The sequence below is a fragment of the Conger conger genome, chromosome 4, assembly GCF_963514075.1.
Source record: "Conger conger chromosome 4, fConCon1.1, whole genome shotgun sequence".
Taxonomy (NCBI): domain Eukaryota; kingdom Metazoa; phylum Chordata; class Actinopteri; order Anguilliformes; family Congridae; genus Conger; species Conger conger.
In genome coordinates, this window is record NC_083763.1 from 5,769,349 (window position 1) to 5,790,023 (window position 20,675).

General features: G+C 39.6%; 2 protein-coding genes across 7 annotated transcripts; both read right to left on the reverse strand.

Annotated features, from left to right (window-relative positions):
• Positions 1–1,772: 1,772 nt before the first annotated feature.
• elavl1b (ELAV like RNA binding protein 1b) lies at positions 1,773–11,873 on the reverse strand. Of its 6 annotated transcripts, none has more exons than XM_061240831.1 (8): positions 11,714–11,870; positions 9,809–9,868; positions 8,474–8,560; positions 6,421–6,604; positions 5,181–5,284; positions 3,975–4,128; positions 3,631–3,856; positions 1,773–3,304 (listed from the first exon to the last, which is right to left on the reverse strand). In XM_061240831.1, exons 2-8 carry the CDS (start codon positions 9,842–9,844, stop codon positions 2,980–2,982), a joined length of 1,116 nt encoding a protein of 371 aa, XP_061096815.1. In that variant the 5' UTR covers positions 9,845–9,868; positions 11,714–11,870; the 3' UTR covers positions 1,773–2,979. The 6 variants fall into 6 exon arrangements, with proteins under 6 accessions (XP_061096815.1, XP_061096814.1, XP_061096817.1 ...); XM_061240830.1 differs by having other exon boundaries at positions 6,397–6,604; XM_061240833.1 differs by lacking the exon at positions 8,474–8,560 and having other exon boundaries at positions 11,714–11,873.
• A 469-nt stretch (positions 11,874–12,342) lies between these two features.
• tspan37 (tetraspanin 37) lies at positions 12,343–20,624 on the reverse strand. The gene is made up of 7 exons (XM_061239898.1): positions 20,137–20,624; positions 17,365–17,559; positions 16,157–16,231; positions 15,673–15,771; positions 14,671–14,823; positions 13,863–13,946; positions 12,343–13,210 (listed from the first exon to the last, which is right to left on the reverse strand). The coding sequence occupies exons 1-7, from the start codon at positions 20,200–20,202 to the stop codon at positions 13,124–13,126; spliced, it is 759 nt and encodes a 252-aa protein (XP_061095882.1). The 5' UTR covers positions 20,203–20,624; the 3' UTR covers positions 12,343–13,123.
• Between the last annotated feature and the right edge of the window lie 51 nt (positions 20,625–20,675).

Here is a 20,675-nt window from a genome sequence, read left to right on the forward strand (position 1 = left end):
ATTAAGAGCCCATATTCCCCTTTAATCATTGGGGGGAATTGGCAAATACTGTGGAATTGTTAGGCAAATCCTCTACAGTACCTTCCCAGATCCCAGTACAACTTGCACTTCAGACGAAGAAACCAGGAAACGATTCTCATCTTTATTGTTCTTCAGCTTGTAAAACAGTGTGGGACTTATCTAAGATACTGGCATGTTTGACAACACAGCTTTGAACAGAAATACCTTAAAATAAATATATATTCAAAACCAAGAAGGCAAATTAAAACTAACCAAGTAAAAAATAAAGTCGGCACAAACACTAAAATTTACAAAATGTGTAACCATATACAATGTGTGAAAGAGCCTACGAAGGCCTATGATGCTAATCAGCCAAAGTACAACTTCCCGATCGCTCACGCAAATTAAGGCCAAAACAAGGGTGATACACTGAAATCTCTCCCCAAAGATGCTGGATTAAAATTCAAGTTCAAAAACTAAAAAAGAAAGAAAAGAATTAATTTAGTTTAAAAAAAATAAAAAATAACCAACCCCCCCCCCCCCCCCATTATTCTAAGGACTACACCACTCCTGAATGTTACTCCTCAGCTAGATCAAATCCCAGTAACTGGATCCATCAATAAATAGCAATAATGCAGACTAAAGAAACTGAGGAAAAAAATGAAGTAAAAACAAAAATAAGCACACACAAAAAAACAAAAACCACCATAAAAGAATGGGTTTGGATTCTGAGTCAAGAAAAGATTCAGACATTTTAAAAAATCCTATTCAGAGCACAGAATAAAAGTGGAAAGATCTGTAAGTTTCTTACACTTCCTTTAAGGAGAATGCATATATACACACACACACACAGATTTAGATAGGATGGGAGCTACAAAGAAAGCTACAATATGTACATTTCTAAATGCAACAACGTACTAGACGACCAACAATCAAGGTGGAGTTTGATTAAACTGGCCTATTTAAGACGGCATAAAAGCGAGAATCGGCATTAAAGTTGCCAACAAAATATAGACCCGGTTTAAAAAGAGAAAGAGGGAAAAGAAAACCCTAGGCCATGTTCAGAAATGCGAACCTGAAGAGATTCTTTGGAAAAATCGCTTACTAAGGCCAAAGAAAATGGAAATGTACTTAAATGGTCTTTGAAAACTTCTTAAATGCAGCACAATATTTTTCATTTCCCAAATTTAGTGCACAGGAGTATATAATAAAAAAAAGTTAAAAAAAAGGGTGTACAAGCAGATCCATATTCAGCCACTATCTTTCCACACTAACCGTTTCAAAAGACCAAAGACCAAACCTTTCAGCGCAAACTAATTTTAAGTAGTTCTGTTCCCCAGCTGTATCGGTGTGCAAGATATGGCCAAACTGAACCAATTACAACTAAAAATGAAATCTGACATGGAAGCATCCCATTACACCACAGCAATGGAGAAATAATTGCATGATGGAATTAAGAATTTGAACAACAAAAAACAAAAACGAGATTAAAATGGATGTTAACTTTTGGAATGAAGAAGTGGGACCAATTCCACAGCAACATTTGGTCCTTCAGATGATAATTATGTCCAAAACAAGAGTAAATGCAAGAGGACTCAAACCTTCAGTGCTGCTCATGCCCCAAGGAATGGACCTTGCATTTCAAACAGTGGTAATGCTGCTCATATTCTGAATGGAATTTGACAAGTCAGTTGGTCTGGAGTTACCCGTTGGGTCTTCCATAAAATCAAGAGCAAAGAAAATCTCATTCAAAAAAAGGAAACAAAACAAAATTTCAGCAAAACAAAATTAAATTTAATGGTCATAAATGCCAAGCAAAACAATCAAACAAACCAAAGGAAACAAAATGGGGAGGGAAACGTCAAGGCATCTTCCACAAAATTTCAATTTGTTCCTTTAAATAAACTTTAAAAGAATCAAACTGCATGGAAAATGAAGTCATTTTTCCCCATTTTCAATGTTTGAGGGAGAATCAACAAAAAGCCCTCTTTAAAGGAAAACATGGTCATTGGTAATTACACAAGGCAAAACCATTTGATACCAAAATTAAATTAACTTCTCTTTCAGCCTGTGAATTTCCGGACACGTTTTTGCAAGTACCAGCGGTGAGGCTAACAACATGGCAAGTCAACTTGCGTTGGTGACACAAAGTCTCCTTCAATCTCTTTGGTCCTTCTCAACACAACCATCTGGATCTTCAAACCAGGTCTTCTCAAAAATGGAAAACAAAATTTGAACAAAAAAAAAAAAAAAAAAAGACTCCTAGTTGGCTTCACACTGCCACTGTACTACCAATACCACACCTTTTATGAAGACTGGTTCTCAACTTGCTGCCAAGCATGCGGTGCCAAAAACTGATTCGATGTAATATCGGTTTGGAGCCAATTTTCAAAAGGGCAATTTGAGGACTATGGGCGTCGATTAAAACCTGAATTATCCAACGGACAACGGAGGGGGTGGGAATTAAAAAATAGAGGGACTTTTAAGGCATCTGTACACTTTTACCTGGGATAAACTCGGCAGGCCAGCATCTTCAACATAAGAAATCGATGGAATCAGTCTATGACAAGGCATGCTCTGCTTTTTTTTTTTTTCTTTTCTTTTTTTTTTTTTTAACCATGCATATGGCACAACGACATTGCCAAATCTAGAATACACTTTATACAGAGAATTTAATGACAGGCAAGGGGAAGCAATGAAAAATGTACAACTGGTCACTAAATTGTGGGTGGGTGGGGGAATAATAAAATAGGACATTCGTTCCATTCCAGAATATGAAAAACATTTTACTTCATTAAAGACTAAGACAAGGAAAAAATGAGAAAAAAGTTAAACTTGTGCAGAACTGCCGTTACACTAAGAAGAAAAAAAGAAAAAGAAAAAAACAACAAAGAATCAGCCTTTTTTTATTTTTTTTTATATGTATTTTTCCCCAAATTTTTACCCCCCCCCATGTAGAAAATTTGACAGCAAGTACATTTATTTGTGAGACTTGCTAGTTTTGAACGACACCTGTAAGACCTTGTCGCCGAGGCGATAACCGTTGAGGCTGGCGATGGCCATGGCGGCCTCCTCGTAGTTCGTCATGGTGACGAAGCCGAAGCCCTTGCACTTGTTGGTGTTGAAGTCGCGGATGACTTTTACGTTGGTGACCGCCCCGAACGGGCCGAACATCTGCCACAGGATGCCCTCGTCCGCGTCCTGGCCCAGGTTGTAGATGAAGATGCACCAGCCCGAGGTAGAGTTGCCCGGCACGTTGACCCCAGAGATGCCCCCCATGTGGTCAACGCTCATCGGCGAGAACCTGGTGGGAGAGACGAACCACAAATTCAGTGGAGGGGAAAAGACATGGAACAGGGATCGACATCCCCCCCCCCTTGAAGCTCGCAGTGGTTACTGGAGCCATTGCAGTTTAGCAAGCCTCTGGTTCCAAAAAGCAAATTTCGTAATTGAAGTCCATTCAAAACTATGAATTTAGTGTTGAACACTAAGTTATAAACGACATTACGTTATTACTCCACAGGGACTGATTTTGTTTTATTTTTCTAGTCAAGAGACCTCAAACGAAACCCAGCTAAGGCGATCGTTTAGTGCCGCGAAGCTAGACGAACCTCGCTACGTGGAGCTCACCTGAACCGCTGAGCCTGGTGGTGCACGGGCCCACCGAAACGGCGGGACTGCGTGTGGTAGATCTGCGAGAGCAGCTGGGAGTTCTTCGCCTGGTTCGGGTTGGCGGCGAACTTGACCGTGATGGGCTCCGAGGCGCCAGGAGGCTTCTGACCGTTCAGGTCTTTGATGGCATCTTCTGCCTCCGCTCGCTTGTCGAAGCGAATGAAGGCAACTCCCCTGGACAAGCCTGATGGTGAAAGGAAACAAAAACAAACATCGCCATTAACAATTCCACAGAAAACAAGATGGCCGCCCCGGTGTCCCCCACGGCTCCTTTTTTGGTCACCCCTGGTTTTAGTGCTTACCTGAAGCCTGATCAACAAGGACGCGCGAGTTAATGATTCTGCCATAACGTGCAAACATGTCTTCCACGTCTTTCTGTGTCATGGTCTTGGGCAGCCCGCTAATGTACAGGTTAGCATCCTTAATGGTGTCAGAGCTTGGACGAGCATACGACACCTGGTGGAAAAAAGGGAGAAAGATCACGCTTTAAATGGTTGCGCAACACAGAAGGTGTATTCCATAGTAAGCTCATTACAAAGTAAGGCGGTCTGTATTCATGTAGAGCAGTGGTCACCAGCCCGGGTTCTAGAAATCTACCATCCCGTAGGTTTTCATTTCAGGAAACCCTAGAGGATGGTAGATCTCTAGAAACAGGGTTGGGATACCACTGACGTAGAGCCATTAAATATTAAAGAATTAAGCAAAAGATAAGCAAAATCTCTTGGCTCTCAAAAGACAGTTGAGAAATGAAATGTAAATATTTTCCATATTCAAAAATGCGATCCAATTATTATTATTATTTATTTTATTTTTTTAAACTTTTTAGACTTACCACAGGCCAATATATTTGCCATATTAAAAACAAATATGAAAAATAAATAAATAAATAAAACCCCACATACTATTCATGTTGCAGACCAGAAAAACTTCAAATAAATACATAAATTAAATAAAACAAGAAACTACAAAAAAAGATTGGGAAAGGGCCCTTTTAAATAAATACTAAAAACCAATAAAATAAAGTTTCAAATTTCAGGGTTTCCATACGATACAGCGCCATACTGCAGCAGGCTTTCTCCAGCTTGTCGGAATTAAGAAAAATAAATCACACAAAACTGCGAAATAAGATTCTTCCTAACGGTCTACACTAACTGGAGCAACTTAGTTAGCTTAGCTGATGAGAAGCTGCAGTATGGATCTGTGCCGGAAAAAAAAAAAATTTGGCAATGACAGGCCTGTGGCTCTGCAGATCTGTAAAATCTGGCTATAGGATCGCGCTCAATATTACATTGCCAATTATTAAAAATTGAAAAATAAATAAAGAAATAAATTAAATTAAAAATAATTTCCCCAACATATCCATGTTCAAGCACAGCTTGCGATGGGCCAGGGACGCCATGACTCCATCTTCCATTAACACGGTTTGCAGTAACCCAGGGGCTAACTGGAAAGACACGGCACATCTATCAGTGGACACATGTATGCAAGAACACCTCTTGGCACGTTACCTTGATAGTTTTAGACTGTAGTCTCAGCCCATTGAGAGTATTGATTGCCCTTTCTGCATCACTAGCGTTAACATAGTTAACAAATCCGTACCCTAAACTGTGGCCTAGAAAAAACAAAAAGGAAAACAACAAAATAAAATAAAAAACATTTGTTCCCAATGTTTCAGACTTGACAACTTTTTTGGTTACAAAACAAATGTATAACAAGGCATGCTAAAGAAGTTAAACATGTGCAAAATAATAAAATTTAACACATTCAGGTGAGTGCTGGCAGAAGACAGAACAGACCCAAAACTTACTGTTGAAACCGGTGAGCGTGTATACAAAGTTAAAACTAAGGGAGAAGCGTTAGCCTTTTTTGCACGTCAGAAAAATCTAATCTTTCAAACATGTTGATGTCCATCAAATCTTAAGAGTAGTTTATTAATGAATGTGAATTTAACTGATAAAATGTGTGTGGTCTCTGGATTTCAACTTTCAAAAATAAATGACAGTCTTAAATTTCAAATATACGTTCAGGAAAAGAACACAACAGGACCGGTTAAATAACATTGCACAAATCATCAAATCACCAAAACCAACTGAAGTTGACAGTGCTGTGCTAACCAAACAAAAACATTTTCTGTACCAAAGACTGACCACAGAAAATATTGGGATAACATTTTGGGGTAAAAATAAATGGATTTTTAACACAACAGCTCACTTAAAATGGCACTGAAAAAAGAAATGACTTAAACGAACAAAGGAATTCCAAGAACAAACCCAATTCACAGGATAAACAGACAGCAAAAAAAGTGCAGAAAAGTACATCAAGTGACAAATTCCAGTGACAGAGAAGTACTACACTGAGATGCCCCACACTACACAGTGGGGTCTACAGCCTAGTGTATAGAAAAAAAGAACAGAAACAAGTCATGGCATTAAAAGTCCATCAGAAAGTGCAAACAGACAATGCTTTCAACCTGCTGACAATCTACAGTATAGTCTAAATCAAGCAAATCACATCAGCAAGCTTTTAGAAGGGGGGGGGGGGGGGGGGGGGGGGAAGTAGTCAAAAAATTCAAAAACAGTAAATGTAAACAATTAAGATTCTCACACAGTGGCTACGAAAGTAAATGTCAAGAGAGGGGGAAAAACAAGGAGGCAACACCAGTGTGTCATGACAGAAGCTTTTTAAGAAATAAAAAAAGGGCAAAAAAAAAGATTTGTGACTCACTCTGGTTTCTGTGATAAGGATTACCTGCCACTTTATCGCGGATGAGTTTGGCAGACTCCACCTCCCCGATGCTGCTGAACAGGCTACGGAGCTCATCCTGGGTCATGTTCTGGGGCAGGTAATTCACGATCAGGTTTGTTTTGGACATTGGGTCCTTTGAATCGTCCACCATGTGCTCTTCGTATCCGTTAGACATGTCATAAACCTCCTGGGAAGACAGACAGAGGGACGGGGTTAAGTTTACACAAGTACGGGCACGCGTCGGTAGGAGACTGACGGGCTAGTGGGGAGATTCACAGTACAAACCTTTCTCGGTTTCCAGTTAGTATGGAGACTAATGTTACACATCGAAAAACTCTACTGGCAATGATAGCGTTTGGCCAAAAGTAGCCAGAATCGTTTACACACAGACACACACATCTCCATCTAATGATTCTAAACTTAATTTCCACATCTGTATTCAAACTCCTATTATCAAAGAAACATCTCTGACGGTCTTGAGTATCACAAACGGGGAAATAGAATTGTGAATTCATGTTGCATTATATCACAAAGAAGTATCACTAAATCTATCCAGCTGTGCCAACTACAGAAGTGGAATTTTTTAAAATAAAGAAATAACCTTATGAAAAACTAGTCTCAACTGTATCTGAAAATACAACACTGAAAGTTTGGTAAATGATTTTGCCTCACAGGTTACAAGTAAAACGGACCCAAGAGGAGAGCTAAAACAAACTGACTAACAAGTAGCACAAAACTAGTGCAAAATCGGGGGGAACTGAGTGCAGAAGCTTTAAATGCAATATTAACACATATGGAATCACAGATGTATGCATACAAAGCTGGCCTGTAATTAAAAAGAAAAACGAGCACAGTGAAATGCATTATATTAATGACAATATCGCAGCTGGAAAGTCTGCAGCAGCAAGAACTTTAACCTGGAGCAAGGACCAAAACGCTGAAAGGAAAACAATCAAAATCAAACCCGTGAACAACAGTTTGCCAGCGCAGTTAAGATGAGTCTTAAGTCAGCATATCAAAAATTTGTATTTCACAAACTAAAGTAACAAATACCTTCCAGAGTTAAAATGGCATAAATCCATGCACAGCATTTTTGTAGTAGATGTGAGCAGCCAGCACTCAAACCTTTAGCTAAAAAGTGAATCACAATGACTGAGCAGAATTTTTCACGATTACACTTCCTGCAATCTGGCAAGAACGTATCTTAATATAATTTTTTTGAAAATGCCTGTTAAATAATCATTAGAAACTCCCTTCCCGTATCAGTTTGGACCACAGACTAGATTATCAGATTGGACATTAATATTATCAAGCACTATCTTAGAAAGTTCATCTTCTGAGAAAAAAAAAAAGAAAATCTTAAGTGGGGCCATTTTAGAAATTGACGACCTGTAGCTGCTAGCTACCGGTTTGCAAATTGGTTGATTTCATTACATCGAGGAGATTTCTTTATTACTTGTAATTGGGTTAAGGTCAATATCCACACTGGAAATGCTGATCAGATCGTTTCCTGAAATTAAATACTTGCATAAGGAGAGTGAGAGTACCCGATAAAAATGTGCAACAGACTTTTCAATGAAAAACTAACACAGTGTAATTTAAAGTTAGGATTAAAAACTAACTGACTAATACCCCAAATGGATGAACAGACTGCTAAACGGAACCAGTATAGTGTGCATCATAGATCTAAAGAAACTGCTAATATTAGCCACTTAGTTTACATATACATATAAAGGCAAAACCATTCACAGCATGAATAAGGCACAATTTTCGCTCAGCGGAAACTAGCACAGCTGCATGGCAAACACACCGACTAAAAATGAAACTTAAAAAGCACAGGCGTAACCATTTACTAGAGCAGTTAAAGCTAAGCCCCTCTCTTAAGTAACTACACAAACCTAAATAAATAAAATAAATAAATAAAAGCAAACTTGTATTGACAGTAAATGAAAGCCATTTCTAAAAGGAGGTGTGCATCGCATGAGTGGAAACTGGAGTCAGTGACAAGGATAAGGATGCGGATAGGATGGTGGCTCCTGTTACCCTGTGAACATACCTTCAGTGAACTGGCACCCTTACTGCCGTGCTGCTGCGCTTCCCTGCTTTCATTACCCTGGCCCTGGCAGCTCTGAACCTCGCATACCTGCAATGGCAACACTGGTTTTTGGCATCGTTCATGATATAAGCCTGGCGCTTCTCTTCTTCTTTGCTCTTGGTCTTGTTTTTTTTTTTTTTTTGGTTTTTAACTCGGGAGGGCAGTGTTTCACATTCCGCATGAGCAAGCCAAACGGAACGTAATAAAGGTTGGGAAGGGAAGGGGGGTGGGGTGGGGGGGTGGGGGGGCCTGGTCGGGTGAGGTGCAAAAATAAATAGAAAGACAACTGCATTTATGAAGGGCTGATGGGAATGGGGGTTTTGTGTACGGAAATTATAAAACAAACAAACAAACAAACAAACAAACTCGCGCGTGCATGAACCTTGGGTGCGTTTTCTCAAGCGGGTTGGCGTAATTGACCGCTTCGCCATGTATGGGGCGAAGTTCCGATTAACTTTTGCATGCACATGAAATGAATAGAAAAATTATACATCCAACATGATTTGGTGAAACAAATGTTAAAATTCTCAATGTAATGGGTTACTTAAGATTTTGAGGATGGGGAACACTACTGTCGTCTACCTAGTCTATAATTTGCACAGAACACTTGAATTTTAGTGGGCAGCGTTTATCGATGTTTGTTGTGCTTTTATGTAGAGCAAGCCTTCTGACAAATACTTTTTTTTTTTTAAGCAATAAATAAGTCCATTAATAATGTCCGTTACACAGCCCACAGACTAAATATTTGTTGGCATTGCTGCCTGAAGTACTTTTTCACTTCTCCAACCACCAGAGCTCATATGGTTCAACCAATAAAAGTTACAATATATACCTCAAAGAATATATTTAAACATTTTCATATTGTGATTTTATTTGACCAAATTTCTGGTGAAACCCCCACATGTGCTAAATGTATTTTGGGAGGTTGATTGATATTCCTAGCCCAGCTGAACTTTTATTTAATTTTTTTATTTAATTTTTTTATTACATAAACTAACAGTGCACTCGTTCAAAACACCACAGGCAAGACCTTTCAGAAAACTACTTGTGGGCCAGATTAAATCAAAACTTTGCATCAGGACGCCAAATTTTGATTTAATACAAGGCGGGTACTATTCCTGCGTTAAACTACAAGACTGAAAATGTCCTCCAAGAAAAATAGCACTAAATGCAATGCAGGCACAATATTCATAGAATGTGTGCCTCAAATGAGTAATGAACTATTAAAACATTACCATCGCAACCCAAGAATGTCACTAAACAGTTTTACAGTTGGCAAACAAATCCGTTACTCACTTTTAAGTATCGAATGTGGCCCCGTCTGACAGCCATGTAGACACTTCACAGATCCCAAATCTGAAGGCGGCAAAAACAGAACAAGGAAATAAAAAATACAGACCGACTTAACGAGAAGAACAGGGGAAACGCATACAAACAATAAAATTAAATAAAAATTGGCAAGATGTACAGCCTTCTTCAGGAAATACCTGTGGAGAGAAGTTACCCTAATCAACGTATATTTCTGACACCGGACATCGACAAACTGCAAAATGGTTCACCTATTAAACAAACCGAAACAATGAGCACCCAGTAGTCAAAAAGCCCAAATAAGGCTAAGCCAAGAATGATCGATTTCTCGACGCTAATTCACTCAGTCTGAATGAGTAAGTGTGGAGTTTTTTCCAGCCTTAGCAGGTTCCAATATGGAGCAACACAACCCTAAAACAAGTACACTCATGTAAGTTTTGATATCATAAATTTAAACTTTACGACCAAAAACTTCAAATACATTAATGAACGATGGCGTGAGCTTGGATTCAAGAACTTAAGACATGCAAGCCAAGTCAACAATGATCTGCTCCCGGCAGTAACTAGAACAAACGCAATTGAAAAGCTAGCTAGCAGATCGATTCAAGCAGAAATATAATGCATTAAGAGGTTATCGATGGCTTTAGACACGCACCGTTACCACGTTACCCAACTTGCAAAGTTTTAATAGCACACCAACTCAAGAATCTACACTAGTTAGAACAATCTTAAGAGAATCAAACCAAAATGAGCAGCCTATTCCAAAACAATGGTTTCCATGCAATCGAAACCGATGGCCAGTTAGGCACCCAGAACTCGTTCTGGTGGGCGGCAATCCAGACTCCTCTTCAGATTCCTAGCTAACAGTTAACGTTGGCTAGACAATTTGGTTAAACCAAGAGAACAAGTAAGGTAAGAAAGCTCAATAGCAAGAAGTTCAATGTAACAATAAGTGCTGAATATTAGATTAGCAGGATATCGTAGCTAGTTATTAAGTTAACGCTAAATTACCTTCTCATTCCAAATCACTGAACGTTAAATTAGTAAAGTCAGATGGATGGCCCCCTAGCAGATTCAAAATACAATCTCTAATTTAGCTAGTTGACGTTAAATAATATATGGTGTTAGATGATATTCACTTTGTATAGCAAAGAAAACTTGACCAACAAGAATACAATGAAATTATGCGCTAGCTAACGTTAGTTACCCAACCAGTGCCAACAAAATAGCAAGAAATAAGTTACAAGAAATGCAGGCCGAATAATGTTAACTTAGCTAGTGTTTGCTTGTTGCAAACAGAACTCTGACGCCATAAATCTATCGACCGCTATAGCTAGCTAGCTAGCTAGCTAGCTAGCTAGAAAACACACAAAAAAATTGCCTAACATTATCATTCACTTCACTTCCTCGTAATATAAACGTAAACGTTATATTATATAGCCAGCTAGCTACTGTTATTAGCTAGAAAATGTTAGCTAAATTAGCAAAGATCTTGTTCTTAGCTAACAACAAGCATTGTTCTTCCTTAGCTAATGACGTAACGTTAGTAATCGCTCCGCGGCTAGCCTGAAGTTCGAAGGGGGTGTGAAAGCGTAATTATGGCTTTCTTCGTAAAACATTGAAGGACTGTAAACAAAGTGTAGGCGATAATTATCACAGCTGGATCTAAATTAATAATTATCTGGTTGCTTTACATCTGTACAATGACCTAATCGTAACATTTTTTTTTCGTTCACTAGAAACTAGGATCCCGCGCAGGCGGCGCGATCTCACTGTGGCCTACCTCGCCTAGGCCTCGTTTTTCACCGCATGGCTGCCAGCTTGTTTTCCTCTACTGCCCCACACAGATAAACACATCTGCAGAAAATCATACGATATTTAAAGACGCTTTACCTGTTTATCCGTAACTACGGTTCTTTTATGAGTTTGAACAGCGGACCTGCTCCAAGGACACCTAATTTGATGCTGTGAAGTCGCAGATGTGGTTTCTCTTGTCACACAATGAACACCGCCAGGATCCTATGACACTCGAAGAGGAACAGGATTCGTGCACAAGCCCGCCTTGACGTGGTTTATCATTTGATACTTTCCTTGTTATTTACCTGCGTTGTTACCTCCCATTGGTTGTCACTATTGACACTGCTAATTTGCTGAAGACGTCGTAGCAATGTCTAACGATCCAATTGGACGTTTTGTCTGTCTGTCAGCAGCGACCGCCCAACGTCGACATGCCCCTTTCCTAAATATTTCATTCGCAACGAACTGAATAAAGCCGATACTGCACCGTCCGAGTTATACTCGGAACAGTAAACAATATTGTTGCATCACTGTTGCTTATAAAAATAAATTCGTAGTTCCAGGCATGGAAAAAAACGAAATAGGCCGCGTTAGTTATTGTAATACCCGTGCAAATCCACTCACTCACACTTCCCACACTAACTAACGTTATCTTTTCAAGAGCTTTATTTTATGGCCTACCAATCACAGTTTTGACTACATTGTCATCAGTAATCAGCAACACATATATTTAAAAAGTATTTAATCACGGAGGAAAACCAAAAACAGAAGACAACATCACACCGTTTTCTATGTTAGTGTGAAGCTTTGCGGTAATATTAAGACTTATGCAAAGATAAGAAACAGTGTCTTAAGATCAAGCAGGAAGGATTTCAAAAATCTTAGCATGGCAGAAGTAGATATATATAGAAAACACCTCTGGCTTATTGGTGAAAATTTGGAGGATTCTCCAACATCAACCCAAAAATAGTTCTACATAAATATACTGTACTAAGCAGCCATCTTAGTGGGTTCATATGACACAGTAGGTTATATATTTTAGAAAAAGGCAGTTTCCATTTATTGCATACTGTTCTCATTGAAACAAATATACCCATTTATCCCAACAGCTTGTGAGGAGCAAATACAACATTAGCATAGCTCTTGCTACTTCAAATAACTTTCTAAACACTCAGGTAAGAGATACTTCAGTACTTCTTAACTGAATGTATAATCAACTTAAAACACAACCCAGTGGGTGAAAATATGAGGCAATAATAATATTCACATATCTAATCTACAGTTGCAACTTCCATCTTGTGTTTGTGCGTTTTCGTATGTACATTTTCAATATCTTTTTTAACCATACAGGGTCTTAAATATGTCTCATTCCAATCCTGATTTTGGTCGCAAGACAATAGGCAATGGGAATGTGATGTAATTTACACCGGAAAGCTTGGACAGATGAGTTTACAAGACTAATGTAGAAACACATTTCAGGATTCCTGAAGTGATGATAATGTTTATCTAATTTATCCTGTCCTTGTCAAGGATCTGATACTCCCGTCGAGGTTGCTGTTTCATCAGTTGGGCCACGCTGACCAGGCCTACAATCTATGACCAAAGAGAGAGGATCCTGGTTAGTATGCGACTCATAAGTACCAATCAAACATACAATTGCTTCTATGGATGCCATAATTGTTGGTTATACAATTTAAAAATAGCTAAACAATGGAGACTTTTTATACAGTGAACAAACACTATTATGCTTGTGTTTTTTTTCTCCATATTACCTGTGTACAATAACTTAATTATAACAGGTCACGCGGATAAAACTACATTTAAGTGCAGTTTTATCCGCGTGACCTGTTATAATTAAGTTATTGTACACAGGTAATATGGAGAAAAAAAAACACAAGCATAATAGTGTTTGTTCACTGTATAAAAAGTATCCATTGTCCATGTATACTACATTTAAATATTGCACCTCATGCGAACCTTTCAGAACCTGAACACTATGGTTGCTATTATCCTCAATTAACAAATATTTTTTGCCAGAAAAATGTTGAGCTAAGTGGTAAAAGGAGGAAAGAGATCTATGGTCTTAATTAATTGCACAATCAAATTAATTTGCAGTTTGCAAACAACATCTTTGTTTTTATTAAGACAAAACTTGATACTTGATTCTTTACTAAATGAAAATGATTAATTAGATTCCAGCAATATTGTATCACTTCCATAATTCCTCAAATTCTTAAAAACCCACCTGTACCAAAGTTGCTGCTACAACGTAATATATGATAAGATGTAGAATAAAGCTAATGCCATCCTCCAATCTCTCCCGGCAACCCTACACATGGAAAACAAAAGCTTAAAATGCAATTGTGTTTAACATACTGTAGTTAATAGTATAGATCACTATATTTATGATACATTTGTTGCTACTACTCACAATGACTAAGACAGAAATAAACATTTGAGCCATTATTAAGCAATAAATATTTCCAATTGGAAATTCTTGGTGGTCCTGTCACCAAACCCCAGAATGCATCTCTCTCTAAATAATATATGTTATTGCCATTAAATATTTCAATGTATTTCCAATGTTTTATAGAAACAAACATCAGCAGTGTGTTGAGGTAATAAACGTGTCCAAAGGCAATTTCGCACACGAACAGCACAATCATAGCATTCTATTAAACTTTAAACATAAGAAATAATAAAGTTAAGCTCAATGCATTTCTTCCCTATGAATGCCCTCAAAAAGATATGGGCAATTCCACGGTGACTGATGTTACAACTGCTGGACAGTTGGGTGGTAAAGCCCGATACAGACACATAAGAGACTGACATATGCTTTTATAACCCTCAGGTAAATGGTAAATGGTTGGCATTTATATAGCGCCTTTATCCAAAGCGCTGTACAATTGATGCTTCTCATTCACTCATTCATACACACACTCACACACCTCCAACTGCCAGACCACTGCTCTGTGTCAATAACTCTTATCAGCCTCGATTATGTAGTTGTATTGGGCTTATGTAGTTGAATTGCCCATATGAGAAACAGGTACCTGGGGATAGAGCATGAATGGTTGGGACACACTGCCGTTGCAGGCATGGAAGGTAGAGTTGCAGCAGCTCTGTGGCACACTGAATTTCCCAGTGTGTTTAAACCAGGGCGTAGTCTCCCAGTCCGTGTAATCCCATACCCCACAGCACTGCATCTGCATAACAAATTATCCCATAGTCACACAAGCAGGGATCCTGATTAGAAGATTTATTCACTAATGGACCAAGGCACCCGATTTATAGGCTCTTCAGAGGAACACCGCGCTTTCTAACATGACCATTTCTGCCTTGGCATCATTACACTTGTGTAATATGGCTATAAACACTTACATGTCTGTCTGTCTTGATTAATTCAGGGATGGCGGCACAGTGATATTTAACATTTCCTAGCCATTCATCTTAAAACTTCACCTTTTCTCCATTCAGTGAATGTGTAATCAATGGAGTAATTATTTATTCAATTATTGGGCGGCCTGTAGCATAGTGGCTAAGGTACATGACTGGGACACGCAAGGTCAGTGGTGTAGCCACAATAAGATCTGCACAGCCATTGGGCCCTTGAGCAAGGCCCTTAACCCTGTATTGCTCCAGGGGAGGATTGTCTCTTAGTCTAATCAACTGTATGCCGCTCTGGATAAGAATGTCTACCAAATGCCATTAATGTAATGTATTGAATATTGCAATGGCCCTAATTGGGAGAAACTTCTGAAGTTCTCTGTGTTGACCTGGTTTCCAAATATTAACGCAAAACTTGCAATGTTTATCGGTTTTAACTCTAGATCTAATCTGATTGTGCAACCAAGGGTTGGTAAAACATGAATATGTACAGTGCAGTCTGTAATTATTTGGACAGTGACACACTGTTTTTTGTTTTGGCTGTGTTCCAGCACATTGGATTGGAAATTAAACAATGAACGTAAGGTTCACACTATAATGGAGAAAAATGAGTCAAGAGACATACGCCATAGGCTTACCCAAACAGTTTTTGAGAGAAGAAAACACACCTGTTCTTGTATGGAGTCCACAGCCCTAGAAGCAGGATCTTGATTGCTTCCACTGTAATTCTGAAATATATTCTGGAGTGGTGTAAGTTCTGCACCGATCTAAAAGGGATGGGAAAGCATTTATGAGGTAAAGAGCACAGACAGATACACCAATACTAACAGTTAATAGTTAACCATCATTTTAATATATTTAAATCTATTAGTGCATTATATTGATCAAATAGGGCAGCCTGTAGCCTAGTGACTAAGGTACATGACTGGGTGCCGGAAGGTTGCTAGCATTACCCCAAGGGGGGATTGTCCCCTGCTTAGTCTAATCAACTGTAAGTTGCTTTGGATAAAAGCCTCAGCTAAATAACAAATTATATTACTATTACATTACATTTTATAGTGGCTCAAAATGTTTGAAGTTCAACTGAATTCATGCTGATAAACTTCCCCACTTTCTGTGTCACATTAGTAATTTAATGAAATGTTGTATTACCTTTCCTATGTTTACAAAAGCCAATGCTGCAGCTGTAGCCTCGAGACAAAATACGATGATGAGCAGGTACGCAAACTGCAAAGGAGACAGTAAATCACAATTTTAGAGGAGCAAATCTTCTGGCTCTTCTGTGTGATAATGGCAAAACACCTCTGCTGAAATACCTAACATTGCGAAACTATGTTCATTTCATTACTCACCTTCATCTGACTCGATTTCAGTGAATGTGTGCGTGTCTGAATTTCACAATTTACTCCAGAATAGAAGTACCATTTGTGTACACTCTCAAAAATAAAGGTATGAAAAGTACATAAAACTGTACCCCTAACCAGCAGTATGTTATTAATTTGTACCTTTTCTGCTAGGAAAACAGAAATGAAGAACAGAAATGTACAACCACTGTAACTTCATTTCTGAGAGTCTATAGTAAGGCTGCATGATATGAGGAAAATATGCAATAACATTGTTGAATATTGCCATGACGATATGACTTCTGATAAATAAACAAATATTGAAGTGTACACAGTCTTTCTGCTTTAGGTACACTGCTAACATAGACTCCAGACGATGAATAGCCTTTGCCCTATTTGTTTTATTTAACAAATTGCACATGAACAGCCAAGCAATGTAACTGAGCATCAATTAAAAAAAATACTTAATCGCAATACATATTTAATCGCAGGTCAGGCTGTATTTTGCGATGTGTTTGTCTCGCATGTTCATATCTCGACGATGATAAATATACAATATATTGCCAAAAAGCCGAGTCTGGCCGGCTCTCATGGAGTGGCATAATTGACTCGCTGCTCCAGGGGAGGGACTTGGCAGGGTTAGTGGGATCGCCGCATACAGCACCTCGGAGTAACGGTCTAACTGAGACGAGACGGCTTGGAGAAGGCGTGTCCCTCTCAGGGTCACAAGATCCTACTGGACCGCCGAGGGACGGGGTCATAAGCCGGTGTATCCCCAGCTAGCACCAATTGGATTAGATAGGGTATAACTGGCTACCAAATTGGGAGAAAAAGGGAAACATAAAAAAAAAAAAAAAAAAAAAAAAAACACACACACACAAAAAAATCCTATATATTGCGCAGCCCTAGTGTATAACTGTGTTATAAAAATGCCATACTTATAATAATTTGTACATTATGTGTGAATATGTATGTCATGTGTTACGCTGCGTGGTTCATCGCGGCCCTGGCTCCTACCAGAGCCTGTAGACAGGTGGAGGAATCCCTGACGGACACCCAGCAGCCGAAGACCCCGCTAGCGAACAGGGCGACCGCGCACGCCAGTGCCACCACAGCCGGGAGAGTGATGTAGACGTCGAGGAAGAAGAGGCCATTGCGCTTGAAGTTCAGCAGGAGGTACACGCCGCACAGGCCCAGGACCAGTCCGGCGAACTGTCAGGAGTGTCAAGACGAAAAAAAAAAAAAAAAAAAGTTAGGAAATGTCATGTGACGCTCACAATCGCACATGACCTATTAAAGGAGCAAAATCAGCAGCCTGCGTTAAAATTCAGCTGAGCCAGCTTCACCAGACATTGGTCTGGTCATGAGGCGGGTCTAGTTAATCTTCAAGCGCAAAATGAAGACGCACCTCTTCAAGCAGCACCTCTCCCTGTCCCTCCCTACCTCCCTGTAAACCTTTATTGTTGTCTTTCTGTGATTTACTTGTGTATCAGGATGTTTTAGTTTGGCTAGGGAAGCAGCGTTTGGCTAGTTAAGGGGTTTGTTCATACTTTTGCGTGTTGCGGTTTAAAAAAATAAATAAATCAAATAGGCCCTGGTCCTTATCTTTGTTGTGCAGGTAGTAGTTGAAATTGTACTTCCCTCTAGGGTCTTTCAGCGCACTTATCCCTGGTTATGGGTATGCACTTTGTTGTGCATCGCTCTGGATAAGAGCGTCTACCAAATGCCATTAATGTAACATAATGTAATGTAGTGTGATATCGTCAGATACACACTGCATACTCCTCACATGCCAAATACAGTGGCACACACTATTGGCCTGGAACTGCAATACATGCCACAGCCACTACATAACATTTAGTACGAGCTGGTCATCCAAATGGTAAATGGTTGGCATTTATATAGCGCCTTTATCCAAAGCACTGTACAATTGATGCTTCTCATTCACCCCTTCATACACACACTCACACACCGACGGCGATTGGCTGCCATGCAAGGCGCCGACCAGCTCGTCAGGAGCATTTAGGGGTTAGGTGTCCTGCTCAGGGACACTTCGACACAGCCTGGGCGGGGGATCGAACCGGCAACCCTCCAACTGCCAGACGACTTCTATTACTGCCTGAGCCATGCAGCTGACTGTATTATAAAGCTGGTTATAAAGCTGGTCTAGCTGTGTATGTGCTCGTCAAACAGCTAGTGCTGGTAGCTTGTCTGAGCCGTTTCAAAACATAGCTCGAGCTGGCTGGTCAAACCATGTCAAGCTGGTCTGAACTGGTCAAACAGCTAAACCATGTTGAGCTGGTTGCCGGTCTGAAGTGGTCAACCAGCTACCAGCTGTTTCAAAACCTCTTTCACCAGGGAAAACATCTCCAAATGAGAAACAAAGTCGACCTCTGGGCTCTGTTACGTAAAATCATAGACAATAGAAAACTAGATTCGATCGTTTCTATTTTCACAAAATTCCATCCATCCATTATCTGAACCCGCTTATCCTGAACAGGGTCGCAGGGGGGCTGGAGCCTATCCCAGCATACATTGGGCGAAATGCAGGAATACACCCTGGACAGGTCGCCAGTCCATCGCAGGGCACACACACCATTCACTCACACACTCACACACTCACACACTCATACACTCATACACTCATACCTATGGGCAATTTTAGACTCTCCAATCAGCCTAACCTGCATGTCTTTGGACTGTGGGAGGAAACCGGAGTACCCGGCGGAAACCCACGCAGACACGGGGAGAACATGCAAACTCCGCACAGAGAGGCCCCGGCCGACGGGGATTCGAACCCAGGACCTCCTTGCTGTGAGGCAGCAGTGCTACCCACTGCACCATCCGTGCCGCCCATTTTCACGAAATTCAGTAATAAAAATAAATGCCTGAGTATTAGGAAAGCAGAAGTAGGCTAGTGTTGCCATTTCCTTGAATGCATGCCTGTTTGATACATTCCCAGTGCTTTGCATAGTATCCATCCAGTCCAATGGGCCTGCCTGCTTGAATATGATTTTATTACTTAAACATTCTCAGTAAAGTTACTGGCACCCCCACGGAATACACAAATATATTTATTGTTTGTCTTTGGTCATTCAGAAATATTAAAGATTCTCTAAAAAAATAAATAACTGCGCCGCAATTACAGTATAAGCACTTGCCTTTACGAAGAGGCGCATGCTTCAAAAAGTGGAATTACATATGCATATCTTTACTGCTCCATTATTTAACGTACAAATGATTAACTGTGTAGGTTTGCATGTGGGTGCCACCTTCAATGAGAACTTTAGCATCCCACGATCATGCCCAGATTCAATCGAAGAATTGTCAAAACAGGAAATTATCACTCATCACAAAAGAAGCAGGGCAATAGCCGAAGGCTACTCTGCAAAGTCACGTGAATTCAGCTACATGCTTCCAATTAACACGAGCAGTCAAAAGCTGCTACTAGACAACGTACCCGAACCATCAAACTGTATAGAACGGTAAATAAAATGCTAATTCTACTTGTTAATGCATGAATGAATCATACTCGTATATATTTATTGAGATTAATATACAATTAATTGTTGTAGCCAAATGTATGGGTTTCTACAGGTCAAATACATCTATATGAAAAGAAAAAATAACACATGGAACATAGTTCACATGTAGGTAATAGCGATTTATAAGACTGACAAAATTCGCGGTCCAGATTTATACCTTAAAAAAAGAAATAGGCCTAATTACAGCCTTTTTAACTCCATAAAATTAACAGAAACAAAACGATAATATACTGAATATACTTACCCATATTAACTGACATGCTATCTGAAGAACAAATTTTGAAATTTTTCTTCTCGTTTCACTAATCATGACCACTTGATTTTGCCGCTTTGGCTACTTCCAGTAGAGAGCGGGTCCAGTAGATGCGTAAGGGTGTTTTACCTGCTCCCGTGGCAGCAGTAGGCTTTTAGGCGACCAATCGGTTAGGCTACAGCGTAATAGCAGTATAATTCCAAATTATTTATTTACTAGCAAGTGCACTTCGCCTTAACGGATAAAAAAATATCCTGAACTGATTTAGCCTATTGCATGGTTAAATTCCATTGCCAAATTTGGTTGCTACAAAATATATCCTTATGCCTGTATATCCATAACCGTGGTGGTGCAGTACTGCGGAAAGAAAATAAACACACCGATCGCAATATATTTAGCCGCAAATGACCTAACTGAATAAACGCGGAAGTAGCCGACAGTACGAGAAAGCTGTTGACGCCGCTTCCAGTTAAGCGCTGCAATGTAGTTCTCTTTTAAGGTTCTCAGCTAATGTTAGCAGAATTGCATGC